General features: G+C 52.6%; 2 protein-coding genes across 2 annotated transcripts; both read left to right on the top strand.

Annotated features, from left to right (window-relative positions):
- Positions 1-3474: 3474 nt before the first annotated feature.
- Positions 3475-8677, top strand: PODANS_2_6480 (uncharacterized protein; the record flags this gene model as incomplete). The annotated part of the gene is made up of 2 exons (XM_001911386.1): positions 3475-3542; positions 3613-8677. The coding sequence occupies 2 exons, from the start codon at positions 3475-3477 to the stop codon at positions 8675-8677; spliced, it is 5133 nt and encodes a 1710-aa protein (XP_001911421.1).
- Positions 8678-9773: 1096 nt separating this feature from the next.
- On the top strand, positions 9774-10673 carry PODANS_2_6470 (uncharacterized protein; the record flags this gene model as incomplete). Its single annotated transcript, XM_001911385.1, has 1 exon — positions 9774-10673. A coding segment is annotated over one exon (900 nt), but the record flags the coding sequence as incomplete, so codon positions are not given.
- Positions 10674-14371: the final 3698 nt, after the last annotated feature.

Raw genomic sequence — 14371 nt, 5'->3', positions numbered from 1 at the left:
CCTTAACAGATAATTTATAGGTCATGAAGGATAGTAGGTACCTAGTCTATAGGCCTTTCAAAAGATTTGAGAGGCCTGTGATGAGAGTGACGACGTCGTGAAAGTATGTCAATACGCCTTCTAGAACGGTCGAGAGGTGTTTCAGTGCAGTTGAACGACTTTTCAAGATAGTAAGTAGGCACATTTAGCATAAGCTACAGTCCGGAGGGGTGTTGTGTGGTTACGCCATGGTCTCCCTTAGTGTGTTTCAACGTGGCGTCTCGTATTTAGGCTCTGAAAAGAGTTTCGAACATGACCTTCAACTGTTTTTAAAGTTTTTCAGGAAGGAAGGTTTAAATGGTTGTTCCTCGCACATATCCAAGGCACTCTTCGCTCTCACTTTCTCAATCTCACTTTCTCAACCTGAATTTCGAACTTGTTGAATTTCGAAGCAACGGACATCCACCCACCAGTCTCGAGCTCCCATCTGCAGCCATTTCTGTCGTCGGTCGCTGGTCTTATCTGTCCCTCTCCTTGTGGCTAGGTATCCAACAAGTACCCAAGCAAGTCACGTCAATAGCATGGGAGCGAGCAAGATGCAGCATGAGGCTCACCCATACATGGAAGGGTTCACACCCTCTCCATCCGAACACACGAACCCCCTGGGACATTTGGAGTGGTAAATTACCACAGCTATGGAGAGGAAGAGCGAGAATACAACAATTAGGGAGAGTTCGGCTGTGAGCCTCGAGCGCGAGTAGACCGGGTGGAATATGCTCTTGACAACCCACCCATTAGCGGAAAGATTGGCGACGAGACGTTTGAATTTACTATCAGAAAGGTTGTCATTAGTCCAAAGCCCATATATTATGACGAGGATTCGGGGCACGAGGACGATGACGACGATATGGAAGATGACAAGAAGGACAACAAAGAAGACAACACGGAAGATGACGAATACGACCCCGATTATTACATCCCTGGCTGGACGTGTAATTATTCGAACGAGACCCGTGCCAGCCTTGCACTGAAGGACCCCAAGCTCCCTCTTGATGATGACCGATACAACGGCCCAATCGCCGTGACGGAAAGAGTTCAACTACCTGGAGAAAAGGAACAAGGCCCCCGGGAATGTGTTGCCAAGATCTACGATGCAGCTTATTACCTCATCTCCTTAGACGATACCTTTGTACGCAACCCAGCGGGGGATGGCCTGCCTCCGGATTGCGCCACCCCGGGCTGATATGGACTACGCGCTTGAATCAGAGGCCTACTCCTTGGTTCGCGAAGCAGCCCAAGAGCATCCAGATCTCACCAGAGGCACAGTCAGATTCTACGGCTCGTGGATCATGGACCATCCTTGCCCCGAGTCCAAGGAAGGCTACTAACCAGTTCGCATGATGCTCCTCGAAAAGCTCGACGACGCCCAGCCCATGTCGAAACTCATCCGTGAATCTAAGAGAAAGACTGGCAAGCCCTTGCCTTCAGAACTTTTAAAACATCTTATCGATGCCGACAACGAGCTTTGGTGGTGGTGTGATATTATACACAGTAAGGTCAAGCCACACGACAATTCTCGTCAGAAAGGACGGGACCTTCGCGATCATCAACTTCCAACAAGCAACTCTGACAGCTCATGACAAATTTGGCGGAGACCGCTACTCCTCTATTCTTCGTCACTGGCCCTTGAAAGCCTGTATATATGGATATTCCTGGAACGTCATAGAAAACGACAGAAGGAGGGCATACTGCAATGAAACTTCCTGGAGAGAGTGGGTTCCCAAGGCGTGGTCAGACAAATCCTGACCTCGCTGCCCTCTGGCTGTTGCGGACAAATTACGGCGATTTAAATTATGCTCCTCTCCCACAGCACTGGCTCGATGATAAAGACCACGAGAAGCAAAGCAAAGAAATCCTGACTGCGCTGGAGGGCTGTGGCCGCAAGACAAGAGAGCAGGTTGATGAAGAGCTGAGGGTAGTGAGAAGAAGGGAAAAGGTACGTAAGATGAAGAGCTTAAGAAAAGTGATGGCCTTGAGGAGGATTACTATGAGAAAAAGAAGTACGGCGGTGAGAAGGATCATGTCGGCGAACGAGATCCGTTTGAAAAAGAGGATGAGGTTGGTGAGAAGGATCATGATGAGATCGTTGAGAGGCTCATATGCAAGTAACTCGCGGTCGATTGGATGAGTATTCTTTTTGCGCGGACGGGAGACGATGTTGCATATACATTTGTTCGCATGATACCTCTGTACTGAGAAGCAACGGTGAGGGTACCGAGATAGTTTGATGTTATAGCTCATATATTATATATCAGATCTTTCTCGAGTCTTGTGTGTAACGGAGGCTCTGGCAGAGTGCAAAACGCTGGCCGAACGGATGAAAAATCGAGCTTCTCGACGTTTGCGGCCCCACCAACGGATGCAGGTGGCCTTCCTAGCGCAAAGCTTCGCGCTGCGACCACCAGGGGTTGCTGGTTGGCGGACGGAGTCGCATTAGGCAGGATGTAAGCACCAAGCATCTATGTGCATATGTAAGCAGCTCCTAGGCCGAACAGTCATGTCACCGCCTAGGTAGTCGTCTCTAGATGTTCAGACTCACAGAGCAGAGCACGAGATGTAGCACCAATGGTCGCACAATACTTTGTGTAATCCTAAAATTCTACGGCAAAGAAAAAAAGACAAGGGCCTTGACTCGGCTCGGCGGGAACCTCTGCTGGGTTGCAGGGAACATCTGACATCATAGATGGCCCTCATTTGGTAAGCTCCCCACCTGGCTCAGCTTCTGGATCATCGAAGAAGGCTGCAAGTGCGACAGAGAACGGCCTTTGACGCCACAGACCACCATGATATTGCTATCCTATTTATCGGCAGTCAGAGGGCCGGTGTGTTTTTTCTTTTGCTGAAACCCGTCGGGACTGTTGCACGGGACCCCTCTCTCATCACTCAGTAGGTGGGCGTATAGATCTCCTGCCCATGAAATACATTCCCGGCCCGGCTACGAACCTATGACCCCTCCCGCCCGTGGTGGATGGCTCAAGTTCCTTTGCGTGCTCCCGTGCGTCGTCGGCATACCTCTTCAAGATATAGCTATACTCGCGGAAGTGGACAGATACAGTACATGCGCTGTGTGTGGGAGATAGTGGAAGATAGGTAGTTTTGCTTACCATTGCAGCTGCCTTTTTCCAGGACCACCCCAGACCAACCCCACCAGACTAGTGCCAAATGACAACGAAGTTCCAGTTCCAGTTCCAGCGTTTAAACCGCCGCTGGACCCGTCCAGGATTCTCACTTTTCCCCATTGCTGGCGATCTCAGAGGGAAGCATTTCCCATTTTCTTGTTTTCTTCCCGTCCACCACCAATCAACGACGTTTTCCCAGACGTCTTCCCCCGCGCAACACCGACGTCTGGTTCCAATTGACGAACGACAGACACACGTATCCGAGACAGTCACCAACATTACGATTTCGTGGTTGCGCCACGACAACGCGGCCGAAATGGCTTTCGCCGCATGCTCGTGGCCCATATGGCGGACCGACGATTTTACACAATGCTTCAAGCAGGAGTAGGTCCCTACTGTTGCACTCCGTCAAAAAAGAATAATCGCTGACAGTCTTGCTCGCTTCAACCTGTAGCTATCTTAGTGTCTTGCTGCCCTTAATCGTAATAGGAATCTCGTTTCTCCAGCTCGCTCTGCACAACACTTTCCGCGCCGTCAGGTTAAAACGAAGCCGAGGATACGAACCTCTCACCAATGGCGTCACTCCGATTTCGCCTCCGAACCACACAGACCTCCCGGTCGATGAAGAGCCAACACTCGAAAGCGACGACGATGAGGGTCTGGTCATCAATGGCGGCCGGCTTGCGCTGGTCAAAACCACAACCAAGGGATCCATCGTGCAAGCTGATACACCACCCGGGCAGACTCTCTCTGTGGTCGTGGAGGAGCTTGCTATTGCAGGCCTGGTCGCTGTCAGTGTGGTCGGATTGTTGTACGACGTCGAGGTCAAGAACGGCCTGGCTGGTATTGCTGGCCTGACCGTCTGGGTCTATGTCCTGCTCCTTGCAACTCTCCGACTTTTCCTGGGAAATACCCAATGGCGGGTCCCGAGGTTGTGGAATCACACGGCCGCCATCTACAGCTGCCAGTGGCTCTTCGCCCTGGTTCTCTTCCGATCAGTCTTGATTCACACGGTCTCTCAGATGACGCAGGTTCTGGTGATGACCGAGTTTGCCTTGACCTCTGTTCTTTTTGGCATGGCTATCAGCACCCGGAAGGGCAACAAAACGGTGCTTCTGGAGTGGGAAGATGGCATTCCGCCCGGTCGTGAAAACCTGGCTTCGCTGTTCTCGCACTACACCTTCTCCTGGGTCGACTCGATCGTGTGGGATGGCTGGAAAGAACCACTAGAGCTCAAACGAGTCTGGAATCTGCTTCCTAGGGACAAGGCCGCTGCCATTCTCGCAGCTTATCGCCAAGCCAAGAAGACCACCTCGCTGGCCTTCCATTTGGTCAAGTTCTTCAAGGGGATGCTTTTTGCCCAGGCTGCCTGGGCCATCGTGTCTGGTGTCTTCACGTTTGCGCCCACTCTCCTTCTCAAGGCCATTTTGGAATACGTCGAGAATCCAACCGAAGCACCCAGGAACGTCCTGTGGCTCTATGTTATTTTACTTCCTGTCACGGACATCATCCGGTCTGTTGGAGATGCGCAGGCCTTGTGGATTGGCCGCAAGATTTGCATCAACATTCGAGCTATCCTGGTCGGCGAGATTTATGCCAAGGCATTGCGGAGAAAGGCAGCTGCGGGCAAAGACTCCGCGCTTGGGGCTGACAAGAAGGACGAGACCCCAAAGAAGGACGGCATCATCTCCAAGGCCAAGAGGCTGTTGGGGCTCGGGAAGAAGGACAGCCAGGCTACCGCAAACGAGGAGGCTGATGCTTCCAAGAAGGACGCCAAGGCTGCCGACGCTGACGAGCAGGCCAACAACGGCACCATCATCAACTTGATGTCGGTTGACAGTTTCAAGGTGTCTGAGGTCACGGCCTACTTACACTTCCTGGTCGCGTCTGCTCCTACTCAGCTGATCGTGTCCATTCTTCTTCTCTACCAGGTCATGGGTCTAAGTGCCATCCCCGGCTTCATTGTCATGGCTCTACTTCTCCCAATCAACATTGCCTTCGGCAAGGGCTTCAACAAGACCCAGAAGAAGATCATGAGCGCCACCGACAAGCGTATCCATACGACCAACGAGGTCCTGCAAAATATCCGCATCATCAAGTACTTTGCCTGGGAGCATCGTTTCGCCAAGATCGTTGACGAGAAGAGGAAAGCTGAGCTACAGGCTTTGCGCAAGAGGTTCATGCTTTGGGCTGCTGCGGTGGCCGTCTGGAACACCGTCCCCATCTTGATCACTTTCTTCTCGTTCTTTGTCTACACCGTCATCGAGAAGAAGCCTCTGTATCCCTCCGTCGCCTTTACCGCCATCTCTCTGTTCATGCTTCTCCGGTACCCCCTCGATCAGCTTGGTGACATGATCGCCCACGTTCAGGAGTCAAAGGTCTCTATTGATCGTATTGAGGAGTTTCTCTCCGAGGAGGAGACTGAGAAGTTTGAGCAGCTGGGTGAAGACAACATTGACGAGAACGGAGAGAGAGCCATCGGCTTTAGAAACGCCACTTTCATCTGGGGTAGCAAGTCCACTGTGCAAGACGATGGATCTATGGCGTTCCGCCTGCTCGACCTCGATGTTGACTTTAAGATTGGCAAGCTCAATGTCATCACCGGGCCTACGGGCTGTGGCAAGACTTCGCTGTTGATGGCCTTGCTTGGCGAGATGACCATCATGAATGGCCGTGTTCTTCTTCCCGGTGGTCGCAGCCGTGAAGACGTTCGTCCGGATCCCGAAACCGGTCTTGCTGAGACATGCGCCTACGTCGCCCAGCAGGCTTGGCTTGTGAACGCTAGCATCAAGGAGAACATTCTCTTCTCTGCCCCATTCGATGAGGAGAGATATCGCGACGTTATTGTGGCCTGTGCCTTGGAACACGACCTGGAGATCCTCGACAACGGTGATGAGACTTTGGTGGGCGAGAAGGGCATCACCCTTTCGGGCGGTCAGAAACAGCGTATCTCGCTTGCCCGTGCCGTCTACTCGAACTCGAAGCACCTGCTTTTGGATGACTGCCTGAGCGCTGTTGATTCTCATACTGCCCAGTGGATCTTTACCAACTGCATCATGGGACCTCTGATGGCACATCGCACCTGCATTCTCGTCTCACACAACATCCCTCTCTGCGTCCCGCCTGCCGACTTTGTCTTGACCATGAGCAACGGCCGTGTCACAGGCCAGGGTACCCCCAAGGAGCTGATCGAAGCGGGCAAGCTCGGAGAAGATGCTATTCCCAAGTCTACCGCAGGATCTGCCCACGTGTCTCGTGTTCCCTCTCGTGTCCCATCCAGTGTTGGAGAGGAGAGTGGCGATACCCTGCTTAACGAAGCTGACAGAAGCTCACAAAAGAGCAAGCCAAAGTCGCCCAAGAAGGAGCCCAAGAAGCAGGATGCCCTGGAAGAGACCAAGGCTGTTGGTGCGGTCAAGTGGCCTGTGATGAAACTGTACCTTGGTTCCATGGGTGGCTTGGGTTTCTGGCTCTTGGCTGGCCTTGTCTTCTCGGCGCAACAACTTTCCGGTGTTGCTTCCAACCTGTGGATCAAGGAATGGGCTAACCAGTACACCCTCAACGAGACCGCTTCCGCCCGGTTCAGCATGAGCTCTTACAGCTACTCAGCCCAGACCTTGTCGCCGACGTATTTTGCTTCGATTGCTAACTACGCCAAGGGCGATAGCACGACGTTCTCGGCTGCCGACAATAAGGATGTTGATGTCATCTACTACTTAACTGTACTGGCACTGATTGGAGGTGCTGGTGCTTGTGCGGCGCTTGTGAGGGATCTTTGGATCTTCTTTGGCTCTCTGACTGCCTCCTGGAAGCTTCATGATCGTTTGATGAAGGCGGTGACCGGAGCAAGGTTCAAGTTCTTTGATGTTACCCCTCTGGGTCAGATCATGAACCGATTCAGCAAGGATCTGGAAGCTGTGGATCAGGAAGTGGCTCCTATCGCTATTGGCGTCATGGCTTGTCTTCTCGGTATTACTGTCACTGTGGTTTTGATTGCCTACATCACCCCAGCGTTCTTGATTCCGGGAGTGTTCATCACGGCTGCCTACGTTTTCCTCGGCCAGTTCTACCTCCACTCATCGCGGGACCTGAAGCGTTTGGAATCCGTCGAAAGAAGCCCGCTGTTCCAGCAGTTTGGAGAGACACTGAGCGGTGTCACAACCATTCGGGCCTACGGTGACGAGCGCCGCTTCATCAGAGACAACCTTGCCAGAATCAACAAGCAGTTGCGTCCATTCATCTATCTTTGGGCCGCTAACAGATGGCTCGCCTTCAGAACTGATCTGCTGGGCGACTTTGTTGCATTCTTCGCCGGTGTATTTGTTATCATCAGCCTTGGCCAGGTCGATCCAGGGTCTGCTGGTATCTCGCTGAGCTATGCTATTGGTTTTGCTGACAATATCCTTTGGCTGGTGCGTCTTTATGCTATGAACGAGCAAAACATGAACTCAGTCGAGCGTATCAAGGAGTACCTGGATGTGGAGCAGGAAGCCGAGGCCATCGTGGAGAAGAACCGCCCAGACAAGAACTGGCCCGCTCAGGGGTCCGTCGAGTTCATCAACTATTCCACTCGGTACCGCAAGGAGCTGGATCCCGTTCTGCGCAACCTCACGTTCAAGATCGAAGCGCGTGAGAAGATTGGCATTGTCGGAAGAACCGGAGCTGGCAAGAGTTCACTCACACTGGCCATCTTCCGCGCCTTGGAAGCCGATGAGGGTAAAATCTTGATTGACGGTGTGGACATTGGTCAGGTTGGTTTGCGCGATCTGCGTGAGGGTATCACCATTGTGCCCCAGGAGCCCACACTCTTTATGGGAACCATTCGAACCAACCTGGATCCGTTTGACTCGTACACTGATACCGAGATCTTTGCTGCCCTCCGCCGTGTACAGCTCATCGGCCCTGACGAGATGGCTCTTGGTTCTGCACCTATCCCTCCCGCCACGACCGCCGTCGAGTCTATCGCTGCTTCTGAGGAGCCATCACGGCCGCCCACGGCCACGAACAAGAACATCTTCCTGGATCTCTCCTCTCCTGTCACCGAGTCGGGCAACAATCTTTCTCAGGGCCAGCGTCAGCTTCTCTGCCTGGCACGGGCGCTGCTCAAGAACCCCAGCGTGTTGGTCATGGACGAGGCCACTGCCTCGATCGACTATGCCACTGACGCCGCCATCCAAGGCACGATTCGTGAGCTTACCAGCACCATCATTACGATTGCCCATCGCCTGCAAACAATCGTTGATTATGACAAGGTCTTGGTTCTTGACAAGGGTCAGATCGTCGAATACGACCATCCATACAAGCTCCTGAAGAAGGCCAACGGTACCTTTAGGAGCATGTGTGAGATGAGCGGTGATTTCACCTCGCTGCAGGCTGCTGCCAAGAAGGCATTCAAGACCACCCAGCTGGTAGATGTCGATGATGACGAGGAGGAGGTTGTGGCATCATCGTCAGGATCCCAGGCCGGAAGCGGAACCACTGCTACGGCCAACTCAGAGCAACCGGGTGGGTCAACTGCCTAGAAAGCTATTCTGAGGATGATATATGAGGAAGGAAGAATAATTGGGGTGCAAAAGAGGAGGAACACGGCGTGAAAGGTTAGAAGCACAATAAAAGAAGGGTGTTGGTAACCATTATTGGACTGGGATTGTGTGCATGCTGTGGTTTTTGCTTTTTTTCGGAATTAAGGGTACAAGGAACGTGAGGTGTTTGGAACTCTTGTACATAAAAGGGGATAATTGGTATTGTCTTGTCGAGCATCTGTGGACATGACTAGTCCAGAACAGCGGCAGCATAACTTTGCATGATAGGGATTGGAGGGGGAAGGGATGGATGGTATTGGTATGGCTTTTTGCTTGCTGGCTGGTCTTGGGGTTGAGACTGTAGGACTAGAGCATAGCGAGCATGATAGATGTGTATTTTGCTGTTACAGTCAAGAGATGCCAGTTACAGTTTGTGCTTGTCCGTCTGTTTGAGTTGCTGGAGGTATCACGTCTCACTTTGATTCCACCAAGAGGCAGCAAAAATATGCGAATGTCTGTGTGTTTGATATTCTTTCCGAACACTTGAAGAAATATTCTCATTGAACTGAGGAATGATGCAACGTAAATACTATTCGTCGTCGTCTTTATGTTTTGAGATCTTACATTGTATGAGCGGGCAGTGAGATGAGAATGGGCTTCCTACCCCGCCATTGTTGGGGCGAGCTCTCAGCTTGCCCCACCATGAGCCAAAGCTCCCTTTTGCAACTGCCACCACTCACTCGCTCACTCGCTCATTCTCATCACGGCTCAAATTGTTCTTACTCCAAGCATCATAGAGAAAACAGTTTGGTCTATACGCCGGCAAAATGAGCGCCCCAAACGAAAAGACCCCCGCGAAGAAAGCCGGCAAGGAAATCCCACACCCTAGACGGATCCTCGCTGTGTCGTTGGCGCAGTCAGCTGGGGAGTTGAGTGCTGTTATCAAAGGTTAGTTCATTTTACATTTCCTTACTTTCTCAACCACATAGTTGCGGGGTGCTTTGGTGATATCTTTCCAATCCATGCTTTCCTGTTTATCAGATCTCACCCCCTCCTCCTCCTCACTCCCCAATACAGTTATTAACATTTTATAGAACTCACCGGCTCCCACCCCCTCCCATCAGACTCAACCGATGATGAAAACACCCCCTCCCTCGCGGGTACAACCCACCTTTTACCCCTTTCCACACAATATTACACCGCCTCTGTCCCCATCTGGCTTGATCTTGTCTCTTCTCCGCAGGAATGGTCAAGTTCGTTTTTGTCGGAGGAGGCAAAGGAGGTGTTGCTGGTTTTGGGGGGGGTTATTATTGTTGTCGAGCTCTCTCCTTGTTTGTCTTCCAGCATATCAACATCAACGGTAACAGAGCATCAAAGATTGGTTAAAGAGGTTGGGAAGGTGGTCAGGGAAGGGTTGGGAGGGTGGGAGTGGGATGGTGTCGGGCTTGTTATTGGTGTTAGCCAGCAGGCCATAATGGGGGATGACGACGTGTTGGATGAGTGGGAGGATGTTGCTGCCGAGGCGGGGTTGGAGTTTGTGGTTTATACCAAGGGCAGAGAGCAGGAGGAAGGGAAGAGGAATGAGTTTGGGGAGAGGATGGGGATTGCGAGGGTGAGGGAGGCGTTGGAGGCTAATGATTGGTCTGGGGGAGGGGCACCAGGGGAGGAGGGGGATGGTTTGGGTTTTGGGGAGGGGGATGAGGATGACGATAAAGAGTTTGACCCCAAGGGGTTGGGGTATGGCTATGACAGGGAGGATTTTGAGGGGTTGAAGAGGGCGATTTGGGAGCAGATTGGGGAGGAGATTGACACCACGGGGGAGGGGAAAGGGAAGGAGGAGGAAGGGGAGGAAGAGATTGGGGATGATGATATCAGGAGCCTGGAGCAGATGATGGTCAAGTTGCGGGCTGTGAGGGATATGAGTGCTGGTTTGCCCGAGCAGCAGAGGAAGAGGATGGCTAAGCAGGTTGTGGAGGAGGTTATGAGGGAGCTGTGAGCTGTGGTGGTGGGTAGAGCTGTCTTGGGTTGGGTAGTAGAGGGTTGAATCTCGACCCGACTTGAGGACTGATAGCGACCCGGAATCTATACTGGACTTTGCCGAGGTCATACCGGTACCGGGATAATGTCTTTTCCAAAGAATATCCACACCTAAAGAAACACAGTATGGTACTGTATACATCACCACATATGATATATATATCCCCATACATTGTCAGAGATATCCCCCGCCAAGACACATAAACATCCAACTGACCTTCCGATCCCAGGTTAGACCTCCCGTTACAGATTGATGGGGCAGACAACCCTGTGTAGAAGGCCAAGCCGAGACGGTGAACAATGCCCCTCTCCTTCTGCCCGCCAGAAAGGCATTATTGCAGCATGTTCCCTTTTGTGGGGAAGAACGCTCTTCGGTTATGTCAGAGAGTTCCCAACAATGGCAGGTCAAGGTAGCAATCAAATGGCAGTGTAGATCGGTGCATATCCGCCTTTCTTGTTACCTATGCTGTTGTTCTGTTACAGAATTATTATTATCCTGCCGCTTGCATGATTCTGATGTTGACGTGGCAGGTGTTGAAGGGGTTGTAGGGTTCGGGAAGAGGGTGGTTGATGGCTTAAACCAGGTTGAAGTGAGCCGGTTTTTTTAATAATAGATCGATCCAAAACAGCATCGAAGGGGAGCGTTATCTGGGATAGGTCCATACATACACAACCTGTTCCCGATATTGACAGGGTAGGTAGGGTGTGTCGTCCAACCCCCGGAGCTGCTCAAAACGGTAGTTTACTTCAGATTCCGGACTCAACCGCGATTTCAATGGGCGGAGGGACGGTCCAAGCCGCCTTTCGGCACAGCCTGCCGTGCTGAGCGGGAAGTAGTCGTCGAAGAGGCTTGAATTCGGTGAACCAAGCGCCGGCTTCACAACCATGTTTGACTTACAAGTGGTCACCATCAACAGGGAAGAAGCCCTCACCGTCGGCAATGTACACCATCTCAACACCTTACCGGATTTCTGTAAGCGTCGTCTCTTGGCGTCCAATGACGGCGCAGAATCCAGAGTGCTGTCCAACCTCAGGGCTGACACCGAGCGCCACTGTCTTGGACAACTCCAGCTCCCCCACGGCCGATTGGACTGCGGGGTTTCCAGAACGTTTTTCAGGTGATGCCTCCCCCCCTTATGGCTTCCTTCCTTGACTTTCAACGGCCAATACAAGGTGGTATTTTATAGATGTTCTTCAAAGATCGGTACTTTTGGAAGCCTTGAAGGAAGAAACTGACTGACTTTGTCCAGTCATTTTTTTGGGGGGCCGCCATGCCTTTCTCACCACCTATGCATGAACAACACGTCGACCCTCCTCCAATCAGGCTGCCTCCGGTTCCAGCGCATGAACCTGTGCCTGCAGCCTCACGACTGCCCACCGATCTTGTTGTCAAGCGCGTGCCGCTTGTGTTGAGCAAGAGATCCTGAGTTAGGAAAGCATGTCAACATGATGAAGAGCATGATATCTGTGTGTACATAGACATAAGTTGTGAGTTGACCACCCCGAAGAGCCCGTGCTCCAGAGTTGCCGAGAAACCCCTCCGCAAAAACCGAAACGATGCTACCTACCATTGCCCTGTTCTCCTCGCCAAGCCCAAAACCGGCAGCAGGTCTGGCGGCTTGGCTTGGGATAACGTTTCTTTTCTCCCTCACGGGTAAAATCGCCACAACTGCTGAGAGAAGCATAAAAGGGGAAAGGCGCCGGCCTGGTTCTTGGACGCGCCGACCAATTGCGCGACCTTCGTCCGATGGGGGGGAGGAGGACCTGACCTACACGTGTGTTCTGTCGGGAACCCTGGCCAGAGATCCTTGGTCATCTTCAGGGGTAAAGTGGGGCGAACCACACCGTCTGACTTGAGAGAAAAGGAGTGTGACAGTGTGAGCACAGTGCACTACCGTAGCGTAGGGATCTGCTTTGCTGCTGTCTGTGTGTCGCTGTCCAGATCTCCAAAGTCTCGGAACCAACAGCTATTCCCCAAGGCCGAGAATTGACGGGTACATGATGTATATACCGTATGTTGTTGTACGCATGCCCCTGACTATCTATGCTGGTTGGAGCAAGAGGCTTGAAATGGTGTGGTGGGCGAATGCCGGAGTCGACAGGAATGGGGTTCCCTCTTTTCTTTTCTATTTCTGGGTCACTTTCTTGATCCTCCACAGGCAGCCCTGCACAGCATGCATTCCGACAGCCAGCTGCTAACGCCGTTCCCCTCTTGAAAACTCCTCTTTGGGAGGGGAACTACTGTACCTACCTGTCATCTGTCGGATAAGACGCCAGACTGTCAGAATCTCAGACCTGGTACGCCGGTGGTTTGAGACGATTTGGTCATATGTCCGTACCTACAGGTCGGTCCATAACTCGTGAGGCAGGTCGAACGGGACCGTCAGTACGGCTTGAGGGTGTTCTGCTGTGCGTTGTTTCTTAATGGTCCACACAATCCGATCCATCGCGACCGAAGGGAGACGCAAACCACACTCCTGCCGAATCGAGCGTCTACCTACTCGTGGGATTCTCCGTCCTACTGCACACAAAAAGGAGTGCTGCTGCTGACGCCGGCGCCGCAGGAACAGCAACACTAACGCAGGAACACGGCAGGTTGGCACACAGTGTCGAGGGAAACACTGCGCTTCTGCAGGAACAGCAGATGCATTGTGCCACAGGCGGTGGCGATGCTCTGCAAACATCAGGAAAAAAGCACCACCGGCCGAACCAAGGTGGGGGGGCAGTCGAAGTATGAAGCACAGGAGACTCTTGTACACGGCTGTTGCCATGGACTATCCGTCGAGCTCCTCCATATATATTCGTATCAGAACTGTACCTAGTGGAGGTTATCAGATCCTTGTTTCCGTGGTTCTGATATGATCACCACCGGGGACTTTGGCCGTCCTTTCCAGGGCCAGTGCCGGATGGCCGGTCAGGCCCCGAAAAGCTCCACGATGCGCTGCTGCTCGCTGCCCGACAGACGCACTGTGTACGGGATCGCGACTTGGCGTGGTGCTGGTCACTGCTGTTTCCCCTTTTCCTAACCCCCAACTGCAAGTGTGGAACAGAAAGGTTGTGATTGGTCCACCTGTTGCGCCGAACCTTTTGAAGTGAACACCGACAGATTTCCAGCAGGTTGTCTTGAAATGGGTCTCTCGGTCGAGGATGATGTTTCTGGGACCTCAAAGAAGATATCGGCAACCAACAATGGCCCTGAGCCCGGTATTCCAGCGAAAGTTGTGTTGTTCATTGAGTCGTGAACTCCTTGTCGGGTAGAGACCAAAGAGGACAAGCGTGGTGAGAGGTGGTCAGAGTGCGCCGTTGAGAAATGCTCTGGCCACGCACCAACACCCGCAGGACCCGCCAAACTGTGGGCAGCAGCAAGGGACTGGCGGGGTTGTGGTTCACGAGCTTCACATCGGGTTGCAGTGTTTGGTGACTCGAGTCGTGTCTGCGGATCGCTGTGTGACGAACGGCAGCAAAGCACACACAGCTCTCGATGTGTCCCTTGCGTGGGAGGCAGAGGTAGCTCATCCTAAGTGTCCTGGCAGAGCGGTGATGTGGCCTGGAGCGGCCCAGAGTGTAGAATATCGGAATCGAGGCTCGGGTTGCTGGGCACCTGGGGGGCAGAACGACCCCTATTAAGACCAGGCCACCATGCTGGCCATGCCTACT

Source organism: Podospora anserina, chromosome 2 (genome assembly GCF_000226545.1).
Source record: "Podospora anserina S mat+ genomic DNA chromosome 2, supercontig 2".
Classification (NCBI taxonomy): domain Eukaryota; kingdom Fungi; phylum Ascomycota; class Sordariomycetes; order Sordariales; family Podosporaceae; genus Podospora; species Podospora anserina.
This window is presented reverse-complemented; position numbering and strand designations above follow the sequence as displayed.